At 42.0% G+C, this 16,094-nt stretch overlaps 1 protein-coding gene across 5 annotated transcripts in view; it reads left to right on the plus strand.

Annotated features, from left to right (window-relative positions):
* Positions 1 to 16,094, plus strand: part of gabbr1a (gamma-aminobutyric acid (GABA) B receptor, 1a) — a 238,125-nt gene that overhangs the window by 145,899 nt on the left and 76,132 nt on the right. For all 5 annotated transcript variants that reach the window (XM_062062735.1, XM_062062732.1, XM_062062736.1 and 2 more), the window contains 2 exons: positions 8,220 to 8,465; positions 8,543 to 8,606. In XM_062062735.1, the coding sequence (XP_061918719.1) occupies positions 8,220 to 8,465; positions 8,543 to 8,606 (310 nt within the window). The remainder of the gene's footprint in view (positions 1 to 8,219; positions 8,466 to 8,542; positions 8,607 to 16,094) is intronic.

A 16,094-nucleotide genomic window follows, 5' to 3' on the forward strand; every position in this document is an offset into this window, starting at 1 on the left:
TGTATAGGGATGTGCGTATCGATCCTGTGGTATCGATATATCGATACTCACACGCTACTCATTTGGCATCACTTTTCTGAAAAAAGTATCGATATAAACCAAAAAACTGCGTGTGGGGGGTGCAAGCATCACTTTCAGATGTTTTTGATGACTTACTTAACTTACTATGTGCTGGGACACCCCTGTACCTGGCAGAGTATAGAGCTGGCCCAGTCACGTCACAGGAGACAGCGAATGAGCGTCGTCAACGTGCAACACACACACACAGCCAGCCGACAGCGATGCAGCCAGGCATATCCAGTGTCAGGCATTGTTTATTTTATTTTTTTACTGAATATTTTTGTTTAAATGATTATCCTAAATTCAAACAATTTCCACACAGGGGAATTTACTGTTAGTTGAAAATTGCTTGAGTATTTAAAACAAGATAAGAAAGAGATATAATTTGGAGATTCTTCATCTTTGCATGACAGTTTTATTTTTTTCCAAGAAAATCTTGAAATATATGATTGAATGTGATTTTGGTTTTAATCTGTAACATGATTTCTTACATTTCGAAAACATTACCCTATTTCATATTTCATTAATTGCTAATTATATCACAAACTTTAAAAAATAACTGCAGCTTCTTGCGATTCGGATTTGACAGTTAATTGGAAAGCCCTAATATCTAATTGTTATTATATATAATATATAATTATTATTATATACAATATTTAATTTATTTTTCATATTTATGTTATTTATTTTAATTTGACTTTTATTATATATTGACCATAATACATGTGGTATAAATGGTCTGTATTTGTCTTGTGATTTGTCTTAAATAATAATAGTAATAATATTTTTGACTGACAAAAATTGCCAATAAGAAATTAATGGTATCGGTATCTGTATCGATGAAAATGCAAGAAAAAGTATCGTATCGAATCCTAAAAGTGTGGTATCGCCCATCCCTAGTAGTGTAGGAAAAAAGTAGCGGCTTATAGTTTGGAAATGTTCTGCCTCAGTCACGACACGAAAACCGGGAAAATGCTGCAGAAAAAATAAGTTTTTCACTGTATGTGAGCGTCAGTGAGAATGGACGTATTTTGGCTTTAAACCTAATGATAAAGTTGGAGTTATAAACACTGAAGCGCTGCTCTGCAAGTGGGGATTTAAAACATAGCCAGCTAGTAGCAGCTAACTCTGTAGTGTTTTAGCTACTTCTAAATCACTAGCCTCTCCTCCATGGTAAATGATAAATGATAAATGGGTTATACTTGTATAGCACTTTTCTACCTTCAAGGTACTCAAAGCGCTTTGACAGTATTTCCACATTCACCCATTCACACACACATTCACACACTGATGGCGGGAGCTGCCATGCAAGGCGCTAACCAGCAGCCATCAGGAGCAAGGGTGAAGTGTCTTGCCCAAGGACACAACGGACGTGACTAGGATGGTTGAAGGTGGGGATTGAACCCCAGTAACCAGCAACACTCCGATTGCTGACACGGCCACTCTACCAACTTCGCCACGCCGTCCCTGGTGACAAATAAAGTACATTTCTTACAAAAACACTCCCAGCAGGTCGAAGAATAGCAAAACATGCTCACTACACACCGTAGGAGGATACAATAGCTAACCGCTAACAACAAGCTAGCGCTCCTGAATGTAAACAAAACAGTCGGTCTACACAGATATCGATTGTAATGATGTTAGGTACAAGAGCCGTATCTAGTTGTTACTACAATGATTACATCAACATTTTTTATCACCACAGTCTTTTTTTCCTTTTTTATGTTTGTATTATGTTTATAAACTCAGGAAATATGTCACTGAATACATGAAGACTTTAAGTATGACCAATGTATGACCCTGCAACGGATCAATACCCAAATTCGTGGTACGACCCAAAACTTATATAATGTATCAAACAACAAAAAAATAAGTGCTTCTTACATTTTAACATGTTAAAACAAAAAATAACCAGATATTAACAGTAAATGAACAAGTAGATTAATAATTTGTTTTCTACCGCTTGTCCCTCGTAATTTTGACAAAATGGTAGAATGAGAAATGACACACTATGTTACTGAATATGTCAGCAGCTAAGTTAGGAGCCTTTGTTTGCTTACTTATTACTAAAAGAGAAGTTGTCTAGTATGTTCACTACCTTATTTAATGACAAAATTGTTATTTGATTGCAATAAGAAACATATGTATAATACATATGATACATATAAGTATGATACATAATGTATCATACGATTTTTTTTTGTAAAATAAAGCTAATGATGACATTTTTTGTGGTTCCCTTCATTTAGAAAAGTATCAAAAAGTATCGAAGTACATTTTGGTAGCGGTACCAAAATATTAGTATCGGGACAACTCTAGTGCTCAGTCATTCAGTCTGTCATTTGTTTATTTAGATGTATTATTGGCAATTAAAATGAGTCGCAATATTACAAAAGAGCAAGTGTATACATACAGAGTTGAGTATAAATTACATTACGCATTCAGTGCAGTACACTACGCCCACAGTACGCTGGAGTCCATGAGCCATGTGTGTTGTCCATATGTGGCTTCTTCAGTATTTGCTCTATCCTTCGCAAATAGTTAGAAATTCATCCTCGAAACCCAATAACTAACTAGCGCCAATAAAAACGATTCCTTTTTATTTCTTTCTGTAATTAGCTAAACAGAGCCATTGGCTAAGTATCTGTGTGCGAAGCTAATGCTAGCTAAACTGTTTTGTAAAAAAAACAACCTAATGTGGATTATAAACATCTGTTTTTTTGCACTGTAGGCAACAGTTTAGCTGTGTGCTGGCAAGTCTTTCATTTATTCAAGTCATTCTTTGGCGTGTATAAACTGTTACTGTTGGCGCTTTGGGTGTTTACCGAGATAAATATTCCGGCGTTAATGCGCTGTTTATCAAGAATATTCCTAAATCTGCAACAGAAGGAGGATTTCGCCTCACGAAATAGAAGTGGGGTTCCTCCTTTTTTGTTTATGGTCAGCATTTTAGCATCTCAGCGCCACTTCCTGCCTCATCTCCACATTCACGCTGTTTAATCCTCTTAAAGCATCTCTCCTTTTGACCTTTCCTGACTTTTCCTCTTCTTGTTTACTCGTCCTTCCCCCTGCCCCCATTACCAGCGGCTGTTGTTTGAATTTAAAAAAGCACACCTGTCGGCGTGGACGTGTAATGTCCCAGATACGATGGAGGCGCCTGCATATTATCAGTCTATTTCAAATTCAATTTCCAAGTTTGAAATTGGCATATTTCTCCGCGCTGGGGCGGCCGCAGACAGCCGGCATGCCAGGCACCGTAGGATGTGCGATGCACATCGCCATTTAAATGCCAAGGTGGAATTTTAATGAATCAGACTTGTCAGTGCTGAATTGGACGTGCGTGGGCCTCGGGGAATCCTCTGGGACATCTTGATGATTGCTCGCAATAATCTGCCGTCACACATGAGCACTCAGAGATTAGCTTAATTGTTCTCCTGCCAAAGTACGCGGGTGACAAATCACTGAGGGCGAATTTACACCCAAAACACTCTGTGAGGCGTTAGAGTTAGTTGTCAGCCCACGTTTTCCGTCAGCGGTAGTTTTGTACTTCATTACATCTCGGCTATTTTTCAACAAACAGTACGTTGACAGTGGCGATGGCGACAACGCTAGGTAGTTGTCTGCGAGTTAGCATAAAAATGGTTAGCATCCAACAGTTCAGCTAATTTGTTGTCTGTCATCCATGTATGGACGCATACATAAAAACAAGAGGATGCGGGGGCTACTTTGATACATCTTGTACGTTACAGGCGTTATAAGCAAGGTAATGTAGGTCAGTCTATGTATGATAAAATAACCGTACAAAACATCTAAAAAACATCTACATCTTAGCTTTTTTGTTACAGGTGACAAGGCAAATAGTTATGAGTAGCAGTGACGTGCAGTCAGTGGAGGCAGGTGAGGCGGGGCCTCACGTGCCATCATGGAAAGAAAAAAAATGTAAAAAGGAAAAAAAAAAATTAAATTGTTATATGTATCCAGTGATTATACTATAAAGTTATTTTCCATTTAACTTGACCAGTTTTAGATTATTTTTCTTCAAAATCGCTGAATTTTCACATTTGCCGTTCAAATACTGAGAAGAGACTTGCTGTGATCCGCAGCCAGTTGAGGCACGTCACTGCTTCGTGCCTCAACATGGATTGCGGACTCGGCTAACTGCTGGCCTGCTGTGCAGTGACACCGTATTGCTATATGAACTATATTATACATTTCCATAGTTTAGTTAGCTGAGGTATATAATTTACAGTGTATTTTGTCAACAACTGTATGTGTGTAACGTATTTCTTGTGCTGAGCAATCATAAAACGGCTGCAAAAGACGCGCTGGCTGAGGCTCGCAGTAATCCCGCCTCCTGGTGGTAGAGAATGCACACCCGCCGTAGAATGTACCCCCTGACGGGAGTGTTATATCAACTAAAGCCCACACTTAAACTTTCCACGTGCAAGATTGAATCTATTTAAAAAATCTATTTAATAAGAAGCCAAAAAGTGCAAAAACAATAATGTTTGTGTTGGAGGAGTTGTGAATGACTGCAGGGCCACAGCATTAGGTACACTTGCAGACTGCAGCACGGATTTCATATTTCATTCATTCACCACTCCTCCAACACGAACATTATTGTGGTGAGGGGAGCAGTGGGCAGCAGCGGCGCCGCGCCCGGGAATAATTTTTGGTGATTGAACCCCCAATTCCAACCCTTGATGCTGAGTGCCAAGCAGGGAATAATGCTGGTATGAGTTTTTAAACATAACCCGTTAACTGCTGCCAATTAAATGGTGAATAAGATACTCTTTAGGGTTTATATGTTTGTAAATCTGACTGTGATGAAGTCAGGGCCTCACCAGCCATGAACCTCACTGCACGTCACTGATGAGTAGGGATATATATTGTTAAGATTTTATTGGTTCAATGCCCTTATAGATATTCGTTATTTATACTGATGTTTAGCGGTACTATATCTCATTTGTGGAAATAAAGATGTAAAAAAATGCATTTTGATATAGCGTTTATGTTAGCACAATTTTAACCATAACCCCTCCAACATGATGTTGACATGATGATGTATTGTACATGTCAGGGCAGACCTGGTTTTTTAAGTCCTAAAGAAGCCAACTATGCAAGGTGTGCAGTGCAAGGTGAAAGGCAGTTATGCCCGGCGCCGCTGCTGCCCACTGCTCCCCAAGGGGATGGGACAAATGCAGAGGACAAATTTCACCACATCTAGTGTGTGTGTGACAATCATTGGTACTTTAATCTTTAATCTTTAATGTCATCTTCTTGTAAAGACGACACAGATCCATCACTGTTTTTCTATTCATTACAATTACACTCAGCTGGAAATAATATGTATGTATGGCAAGCATGTGCAAAACACTTTTACATGATATGTCATATCAAATATCCATCCATCCATTTTCTACCGCTTGTCCCTCTCGGGTCGCGGGGGATGCTGGAGCCAATCCCAGCTGCATTTGGGCGAAAGGTGGGGTACACCCTGGACAAATCGCCACCTCATCACAGGGCCAACACAGATAGACAGACAACACTCACACTCACATTAAATCATATCAAATATATCATATATTTCTCAATACAGTCAATTAACATGTTATGCGGGTGTGCAATTTGTAACAATTGGAATCATGTGTTTATGTTGCACACAGACGTATTTGAGTGACGGACCGGAAGCCATATTGATTGTTAACAGCTACCGATGTATGTACAGTATGTGTGTAGTGTGTGTTGTACAAATAAAAGACTCAGTGATCAAGTGTAATGCTCGATCGTCCAGTTTGTAGTCAAGAGACAGAACAAACTGAAATACATTTAAGCAAACTATCTTTTAATGATATGCAAACGCGGCACAATGGAGTGACGTCAGAGCGCAACAGAGACCTGTCAGTCACAGCAGATGCTATCTTGCTTCAAAGCAACTTCATGGATTATTATATTACCTACATTTTTCATGAGTGGATTATTCCTGGCCTGTGGAATAATGGCTTGCTAGGAGGACGGTTGATAAAACACGGTCGTGACTCGTGAGAAAAGTGTGTTCACTTCAAACTGACACAACGTGCGTGGCTTTGAGGAACTTTTGCCAATTTGTGGTGTTACAAATTTTTGTGTGGTGTTGCTTCCTTATTTGTCATTATTCAAAGCAGATTTTAATGTGTCGGTCAGCTGGAACAAAACCAGTATCATTAGTCCAGAATCTCATGGACCGACCTAATTAGGAACCGGTACCAGAAAATACCGGTACACATCCCTAGTTATGAGTGTATCATATATACCAGTGTTTCTTAACCATAGGGCCTATTGTTGGCATGCAAGCGTCCCTTAGAGGGCCGCCAAAAAATATCTGTTTCTCAGCTGTGGTCCGTATGGGAGCAGCCGTATTCATTTATGATACACTTTTCCACCGCATGTGGCAGTAATTACAACATCAAATAAAAATAAGACGTCTGGAGCTAGAAGAAGAGAAGCTCAAGTTTAAATTTTTGGTTGATTTCAGTTTCAAAGAGAAGTTTCCCAAATAAGTGCAAACAATATGGCTAAAGTGGTGAAGCTGTATTTTAATTTGCACTTTAAATAATTTTATTGACGGTTTATTTATGAAATGTATTTATCATTAAGTTAGACTTTATTTGTTTTAGCATTGTGTAATTGTATTTTTCATCAGTTTTTATGAGTCCCATTTTTGTAATCAGCCTGATATAAGCCTTGATAATAACCTTTGTGATCAAAACATTTTTCATTTCATTTGACAAGGTGTATCCTGGTAAATTGGATGTACTGTATGTCAGATATAATTATTTAATACGATTAAAATAAAGAGTAAGAGTACAAATTCAGTAATAATATTTGAGTGGGCCCCAAGGCCCCTCTGTAGTGGAAAACTTGGGCCCTGAAGTCAAAAATGTGAAGAACGCCTGATATACAGTATAATGAAATTATTTAATTTTCAGAATAAGACAAGGGCTAATAAATAACGAGCTGCAATAAGCGCCGCCCTGTAGACACCCCTGCAATAGATAGTATTTGTGTTATCAAAGTACAAATTAGGTAAATAAAATGAGAAACTAATTATCAATGTGTCCATAATATTGTGATTGATTAATTTAATTGTGAAATATTGTCTAAAATAGTTGCGTTAAACCTATTTTCAAATGTATTTGTTTAATGATGCATTTATTTATTTCATGGCCAATAAAAAAATACAAATAAATACACTGAAAATTTAAAAAATTATAAAAAGTTTTGGCAGCACGGTGGAAGAGGGGTTAGTGCGTCTGCCTCACAATACGAAGGTCCTGAGTAGTCGTGAGTTCAATCCCGGCCTCGGGATCTTTCTGTGTGGAGTTTGCATGTTCTCCCCGTGACTGCGGGTACTCCGGGTACTCCGGCTTCCTCCCACCTCCAAAGACATGCACCTGGGGATAAGTTGATTGGCAACACTAAATTGGCCCTAGTGTGTGAATGTGAGTGTGAATGTTGTCCGTCTATCTGTGTTGGCTCTGCGATGAGGTGGCGACTTGTCCAGTGTGTACCCCGCCTTCCGCCCGATTGTAGCTGAGATAGGCACCAGCACCCCCCGCGACCCCGAAGGGAATAAGCGGTAGAAAATGGATGGATGGATGGATAAAAAGTTTTGATAGTTAAATTGTGACATATGATATGAAATCATTTCACTAAACCTTGAGATTGCATTATTCTATTTTATATTTGTATTTATAGAATGAGAGATATCATGGATCTATTGTCATTTATTTAATGCTACATGCTTTTTAAACAAATGTTATGATAGTTAACAAAAAAGTCAATATAATTAATATGATTATACATGAATTCTAATAAATATCACATAAATAAGTAAATGATTTCAGTACAATTACTTCACATTATATTTCACAATTTAAATCATTCATAAATTAATCTATTTTGTTTAGTTAGTGTATATTTTAATGATTATATTTTTTTTATATTTAAATAAATAAAATTTTCGCCCAAAATTCACAGCTTTATTTAAGCTGGACGGACTGAAAAGTTGCTCACTCCTCTGCGTCTTCGTCTTAAACATCGTCTCACCAGAATCTGCTTTTATCTCGGGGAAGTCTCCTCTCAGTTCCGTTTTATTCTGTCTCTCGCCCCTCAATCAGACATCACAAGAGTTTCTGGCTGCCTTGATGTCTCGTCTGGGAGGAATGAATCCCGAAGAGACGGGCGGCTTCCAGGAGGCCCCCTTGGCCTACGACGCAGTCTGGGCCCTGGCGCTGGCCCTCAATAAGACGGTGGCACCGCTCAAGGCAAAAGGTCGGCGGCTGGAGGACTTCAACTACAACAACCACGACATCACGTCCGAGATTTACCGTGCTCTCAACACCAGCTCCTTCGAGGGGGTTTCGGTAAGTCCCAAAGCAGGACGGGATCAACAGGCAGTCTGGATCCAAACTTAGTTTTGTTCTTCACCTTGTGGTTTTAGGGTCAGGTGGTGTTTGACGCTCAGGGTTCCAGGATGGCAATGACCCTCATTGAACAACTTCAAGGTAAACACATCCAATTGCTGCATTTCGTATTCAACGTTTTGGTCCTTCAAGATACATAAAGTGTCCAGCTAACCTAACTTAACAAAATAGGATCTATTTTGTGGCAAAAATGTGTGTTTACAGCACAATATGTCGACAATGTTTGTTGTATACTGCTAGATGGCGCTACTGTTAGTTGCGATACAACTTTTTCGCGTCGAATACGATACCGATTTTGATCCAATTTTGAATCAATACAGTTTCAGAAGGAAGCGTACATACTTTCATTACTTGTAGTTTGGAAGGTTAGAAAAGGTTTATTCAAGTGAAATTAGTCACGCAGAGAACAATGGTAGGTGTGAAAAACACAAACCTATTTAATTTAACATTTGGAATGGACTTGTGCTGTCTTTCAGTTGAAGAGGAGTGGTAATTGGTTATTGGCAACACCTAGTGGCCACAATAATTCATTAAATTAAGCTCATGACGCGTTAAGTTAAATGACGTGGACATGTTTGTTACTGGATACTTTCTAATACAATTCTGCCTCAAATACTTTGTATGTGTAAGTAATATGCATCTGTAATTATTTGACACTCGTTAATAATGATACATTTTGTAAATTACTTAAGTAAATTATGAGAAAAGACCAAACACGTGTGCTTGTTGGAGGACATTTAATCTGATCTACTAAAGTTTTGCGTGTACTAAAACACGTGCAAACTTGATGGCACATGCCAAGCTGAGCTACAAAGTTTGTGTGTCGAGGATTGCGTTTCTTAAGTTGGCAAAATAAGGAGCGCAATCTATGAGGGGCCGTTAGGGACATTATTCAGAATTACCTCTTACATACATTACTGAAATTCTCTCACATAAACAACTGAAATCTTTTTCTTTTATACACACTACTGAAACACTCTTATAAACACTACTGAAATGCTCTTACATATACTACTGAAACACTCTTATAAACACTACTGAAACACTCTTATAAACACTACTGAAATACTCTTACATACACTACTGAAACACTCTTATAAACACTACTGAAACACTCTTATAAACACTACTGAAATACTCTTATATACACTACTGAAACACTCTTACATACACTACTGAAATACTCTTACATACACTACTGAAACACTCTTACATACACTACTGAAACACTCTTATAAACACTACTGAAATACTCTTACATACACTACTGAAACACTCTTATAAACACTACTGAAACACTCTCATAAACACTACTGAAACACTCTTATAAACACTACTGAAACATTCTTACATACACTACTGAAATGTTTTTGTCTCACGCACACACACACACCTGAAATTATTTTTCACTAGTATGTATAAACGGATTTCACCTGTGTGTGCGTGTGCTTTTTACACGTGTGTGTAAGGGACAACAATTTCAGTAGTATGTGTGCAAAGATTTCAGTTATGTGTATGAGCGCATCTTACCATTGTGTATACGAGCATTTTACCACTATGTGTAAGAGCATCTTACTAGTGTGTGTGAGCGATGTTGCATTCCGGTTCCGGTATAATCCCCGCCCCTTTTCAGACAAGTTTTTTTTTTTTTTTTTTTTAAAGCCAAGTTGTGGACAAAATGTCTGCCGACAAGTAGTTTAACCGAGGCGGGAGCTCCACTTCATAATTTGAGGGCTTCAGCGGAGAATATAATAACACTTTCAATGCAACAAGGGTCGGACTGCCGCCATGGGTCTCCCCCGCAGGACGCGGCACCTGAGCGGCCACACAGCGGTGCCTTTCTCCTCCCGACAGCCGCAGCCTGGAGCACTCGTTCCATTGCGAGTTTGCACCGCACACATGCAACGTTTCAGTTCATGGACAATGGGGCCAAAGGAGGAAAAGGTAATTAGACATTATTTATTTCTAAATGATTTGTTGAATCACACGAAATGTAAGACAACATGGCAATGTAGTGAGCTACAATGGTAACATGTCGAAATGTGAGTCACGTCGTGTTACGTCAGTAGCTAATCATATACTAATGATAATGGATTGCATTTATTTAGCGCTTATCATCGACTAGATAAGGGGTCCCCAAACTACGGCCCGTGGGCCGGTTACGGCCCTCCAAAGTCCAACATCCGGCCCGCTGGAAACAATTTTTTTTTTGTATTATTATTTTCAATCCGTCTTTTCTAATCTAATCCATTTTTTGGTGTTCCCTAGCCGCTCAGGCAAATCATATTGTCTACAAATGCATTTCCCTGTATGACGTATATTGTCTTAGCTGTTTTCATGTGATCTGATGTTACATTCTTATTTCAGAGTCACCACACAGCTGCATGACCATTTCAACAAGGATGGAATAAACAACCTCTGGATTCATGGAACTTCTCTGCACACAAATATATTAATTGGAATATTCAATACATTTCTCATAAACATATTAAATATCTTTTTTTTTTTTCTCTCAAAAAAGGTTCCCTATGCCTTATTATTTATATACTTTTCAATGCTTCTTGTAGTCAGACAATACATATTGTTTGTCTAAAATTATAGTTTAAGTTAATGTGTTAATATTTACACCTAGCCCCTAACCTAAATACAATAATCATAAGACAAAAAAATTGTGTATCACAAGCGTTTGGGACAAGTTTGGGGAGATTTTGACAAAGTGTGTGTGGACCGTAGAAACATAAATGTTCACAGCACAAACGTATTGCGGTGTTATTCTGATATTTGCAATAATAAAGTGGGCAACTTCATACAGGTCTGTATAACAGGTTCCTTATTTATTTATTTTTTACAAAATGTTTAAACAAAATGTTAATTTGCAGAATACACTGCACAAGTGAAGAAAACATTTTAACAAACCTTATTATTCCCATGTTGTCCACTGAATAAAGTGCAGAATTGAAGTGAAAATGTCTATTCCATAGTTGCCATCATTTTCAAGTGGGTTCACTTGTTGAAAAATGTTCATTGTTGTCTCATTAATGTTTACATCTATGTCTGGAATTACACACCGACAAATATTGAAAGGATATGAATAATGAGACATAAGGAACCTTTCTGAGCCAAAAAAGGTTGTTTTCAACACACTGTTGAAAATAATATTCACAATGTTTCTATGTGAAATTTATTGAATATTCCAATTAATATATTTGTGTGCAGAGAAGTTCCATGAATCCTGAGGTTGTTTATTCCGTCCTTGTTGAAATGGTCATGCAGCTGTGTGGTGACTCTGAAATAAGAATGTAACAATCAGATCACATGAAAACAGCTAAGACAATATAAGTCATAGTGTATGTAAGAGTGTTTCAGTTGTTTATGTGAGAGCATTTGTAGACAATATGATTTGCCTGAGCGGCTAGGGAACACCAAAAAATGGATTAGATTAGAAAAGACGGATTGAAAATAATAATACAAAAAAATTGTTTTTCCCAGCGGGCCGGATGTTGGACTTTGGAGGGCCGTAACCGGCCCGCGGGCCGTAGTTTGGGGACCCCTTATCTAGTCGATGATAAGCGCTAAATAAATGCAATCCATTATCATTAGTATATGATTACCTACTGACGTAACACGATGTGACTCACATTTCGACATGTTACTATTGTTGCTCACTACAATGCCATGTTGTCTTACATTTCGTGTGATTCAACAATCATTTAGAAATAAATCATATCTAATTACCTTTTCCTCCTTTTGCCCCGATGTCCATGAACTGAAACGTTGCATGTGTGCGGTGCAAACTCGCAATGGAACGAGTGCTCCAGGCTGCGGCTGTCGGGAGGAGAAAGGCATCGCTGTGTGGCCGCTCAGGTGCCGCGTCCTGCGGGGGAGACCCATGGCGGCAGTCCGACCCTTGTTGCATTGAAAGTGTTATTATATTCTCCGCTGAAGCCCTCAAATTATGAAGTGGAGCTCCCGCCTCGGTTAAGCTACTTGTCGGCAGACATTTTGTCCACAACTTGGCTTTAAAAAAAAAAAAAAAAACTTGTCTGAAAAGGGGCGGGGATTTTACCGGAACCGGAATGCAACATCGCTCACACACACTAGTAAGATGCTCTTACACATAGTGGTAAAATGCTCGTATACACAATGGTAAGATGCGCTCATACACATAACTGAAATCTTTGCACACATACTACTGAAATTGTTGTCCCTTACACACACGTGTAAAAAGCACACACACACACACAGGTGAAATCCGTTTATACATACTAGTGAAAAATAATTCCAGGTGTGTGTGTGCGTGAGACAAAAACATTTCAGTAGTGTATGTAAGAATATTTCAGTAGTGTTTATAAGAGTGTTTCAGTAGTGTTTATGAGAGTGTTTCAGTAGTGTTTATAAGAGTGTTTCAGTAGTGTATGTAAGTGTTATGTTCAAATAACAGACACAACAGCCTCGCTCAACTTCACAACAGCACTCTCCTTTATTTCAGTAACTTCCTCAAAAGGCCCAGCCCAACTACGGTGGCTTCAAGGTATCAAAAAGCACAACGTAAATAGCCTGAGTAAGACAGTAGAACACATTACCAATAGGCATTCAAGTATAAGAACAGTATTTAAGATTAACTTGAATGAACACAACATTTCCCCTCCTCTCTTAAAACTTCAAGTATGGAAGGTGGCCACAAAGTCCTGAAAACGCTCAGGGCGTGCACGGGCCCTAACAGGCCGAGGCTCAGGAGCAAGGGGGACCGGCAGTGGGGCCGGTGCTGGAGCAGGGCACTGCGCGACCGGCACAGCCTGGGCGAGGGGTGCTGCCACTGGATCGGGCACCGGAGGGCGTGGCCCCAATGCGGGAATGTTCGGTGCCACCCCTGTGACGTGAGGCTGGTGAGGAGGGGCAGGTACCTTGCGCAGGCAGCTAGCGTGCCAACGGGATCCATCGGTTAACTGAAATGAAGCTGGGCCCAGCTGGCGGCTGACCTGGTATGGAGCAGACCAGAATGTTGACAGTTTGTTGGCGCGGTGGGGCCGGCGCGCTCTGACCCAGTCCGACACTCTGACAGCTGGCCATTTAGCCCTGTGCTTCTGATCGAACCTTTGCTTCATGGAAGTTTGTTGTCCCTTGACGCGAGACTTGACTGCTGCTGAGCATGGTCGCGGGCTCGCGGCCATCGGTGGGCGGAGTCTCGACAGGGGAAGCACAAACTCTCGACCCACCATGAGGCTGGCAGGAGAGACCCCTGTTGTAGAGTGGACAGTCGCCCTGTAGTGGAGGAGGGTCTGATTCAGTGCAGCCTCCAGCGAGTATCCCTCGGACATGTGAGCACGCAGTCCATTCTTCAGTGATTGGTTGTACCTTTCCACCCCCCCGTTTGCCTGGGGGTGGTAGACGGAGGTTCTGATGTGAGTAACACCCTTGCTGGCAAGGTAGGCGGTGAACTCCGAGGACAGGAACTGAGGACCGTTGTCCGTGGTGATGGCTCGGGGTAAACCCCAACGGGAAAACAGGCGGTCCAGGAAGGCGACGACGGCAGCAGAGGTGACCGTTCCCATGGGAGCCACCTCAGGCCACTTGGAATGCAGGTCGTAGACCACCACAAGAAACCTCTGGTGGTGTGGCACATTATGCAGCTCACCACAGATATCAAGCTGGAGATGGTCCCACGGTTTAGTTGGCCAGTCCAGGGGCTGGAGTGGAGGCGAAGCGGGTGGCCCAGTCTTCCCACTGGTGAGGCACGCTGCACAGGAGCGGATGAGTCCCTCCAGGTCTCGATCGATGGCGGGCCACCACACTGTGTCACGGCACCTTTGCTTGGCTTTGACTATGCCAAGGTGACCCTGGTGTGCCATCTGTAAGACACACCCTCTGAGGGCTACTGGGATAACAGCGCAGTGTCCCCGGGCGATGCAGGCCTCACCCCAGCATGACAGTTCGTTCTTCACACGGGAATACGGCTCTAGCTCAGGTGGGACACGGGAAGGCCAACCGTGTCTGATGTAGTCACGCAGCATGGTGAAGACACAAGTCCCTTTACATAAGGAGAGTAGGGACTTGACAGCGTTTATCACCCACACTGGCCTGTACCGCTACACGAGGATGCCTTTTGGGCTCAATTCAGCGCCGAGTTGTTTCCAGAAAATCATGTCCACAATCCTCGCTAGCTGCACTGGGACTGTGGCGTATCTGGATGATATTGTGGTGCATGGGCCAGATGCTGCCACACACGATGCCCGCCTGGAACAGGTTTTCACCGCACTCAAGCGCCACCATGCCACGCTGAACACAGAGAAGTGTGTTTTCGCTGCACCCGCCATAGACTTTGTTGGGTTCCGTGTCTCCGCCGACGGCATCTCGCCTCTCCAGTCGAACGTGGATGCCATCATCGACGTCCCCACTCCTGCGACGGCCTCCCAGGTGGCATCATTTTTGGGGATGACAGCCTACTACATGCGGTTCCTGCCTCAGTACTCCTCCATTACGGCCCCGCTCAGGATGCTGCTCAGGCAGGAGACACCATGGTCTTGGACTCCCAAGTGCCAGGTTGGTTTCGACGAGTTGAAGCGGCTCCTCACCACGTCTCCGATCCTGGCGCACTTCCAACTGGACAGCCCCACATTCGTGACCTGTGATGCTTCCGCAGTGGCTCTAGGTGCCGTTCTGTCACAGATCCATGATGGCGTAGAGAGACCGGTAGCGTTTGCCTCTCGGGCGCTCAGCCCCACTGAGCAGAAATATTCAGTGGGCGAACGGGAGGCACTCGCCTGTATATGGGCATGTGAGCGTTGGCATCTCTACTTATACGGAAGGTCCTTTACTTTACGGACGGACCACCAGGCCCTGACGACCCTGATGTCTACCTCTGGTGTGGGGCACAGGCCCCTCCGTCTTCACAGATGGTCAGACCGTCAGCAGCAGTCATCCAGGTAAACAGGGCACCTCGAGAAAGTCGCTGAGTGGGGGCCTACAGTGCGCACAGGCACCGCCGGGTCATGTGACTGTGCATCAGGGTAATCGGCCGGAGCGGACCGGCACCACCTGGCAAAGTGGTTAGGCTTCTGACAACGGCGACAAGTTTGGCCCCTAGCAGGGCAGTCCTGGGCCCTTGTTGCATGGCGGTTGGAGCCACAATTCCCACACCGTCTCTGTTGACGTGTTGGCTGGGGACGCGCTACCTGTATAGCAGCATCAGGGTCTGAGGTTGATAGCTGTTGCACTGACTGTTCAATAACAGGGGTAGGCCTATGAGGCTTATTTTCCGCAATTTTGGCCGCACATTCAGTAGCCGATTCCACTTGTATTGCGATTATTAGTGCGTCATCAAGTGTCAAAGTTGCATCCTTGAGTAACAACTCCTCCTGCACTCTGGGATTAGACGTTTTCTCAATGAGCTGGTCTCGAATGAGTTCATCAGTGAGGTTGCCGAAATTACAGTTCTGTGATAGGGCTCTTAAATCTGCTACATACTGCCTGGCAGACTCACCCGGGCGCTGACATCTTCGTCTGAACTCCAACCGGCGGAGTAGGATATTCTGTGATTTTACAAAATGTCCGCTCAAAGCTGTTATGACT

This window comes from Entelurus aequoreus, linkage group LG11 (assembly GCF_033978785.1).
Source record: "Entelurus aequoreus isolate RoL-2023_Sb linkage group LG11, RoL_Eaeq_v1.1, whole genome shotgun sequence".
Classification (NCBI taxonomy): domain Eukaryota; kingdom Metazoa; phylum Chordata; class Actinopteri; order Syngnathiformes; family Syngnathidae; genus Entelurus; species Entelurus aequoreus.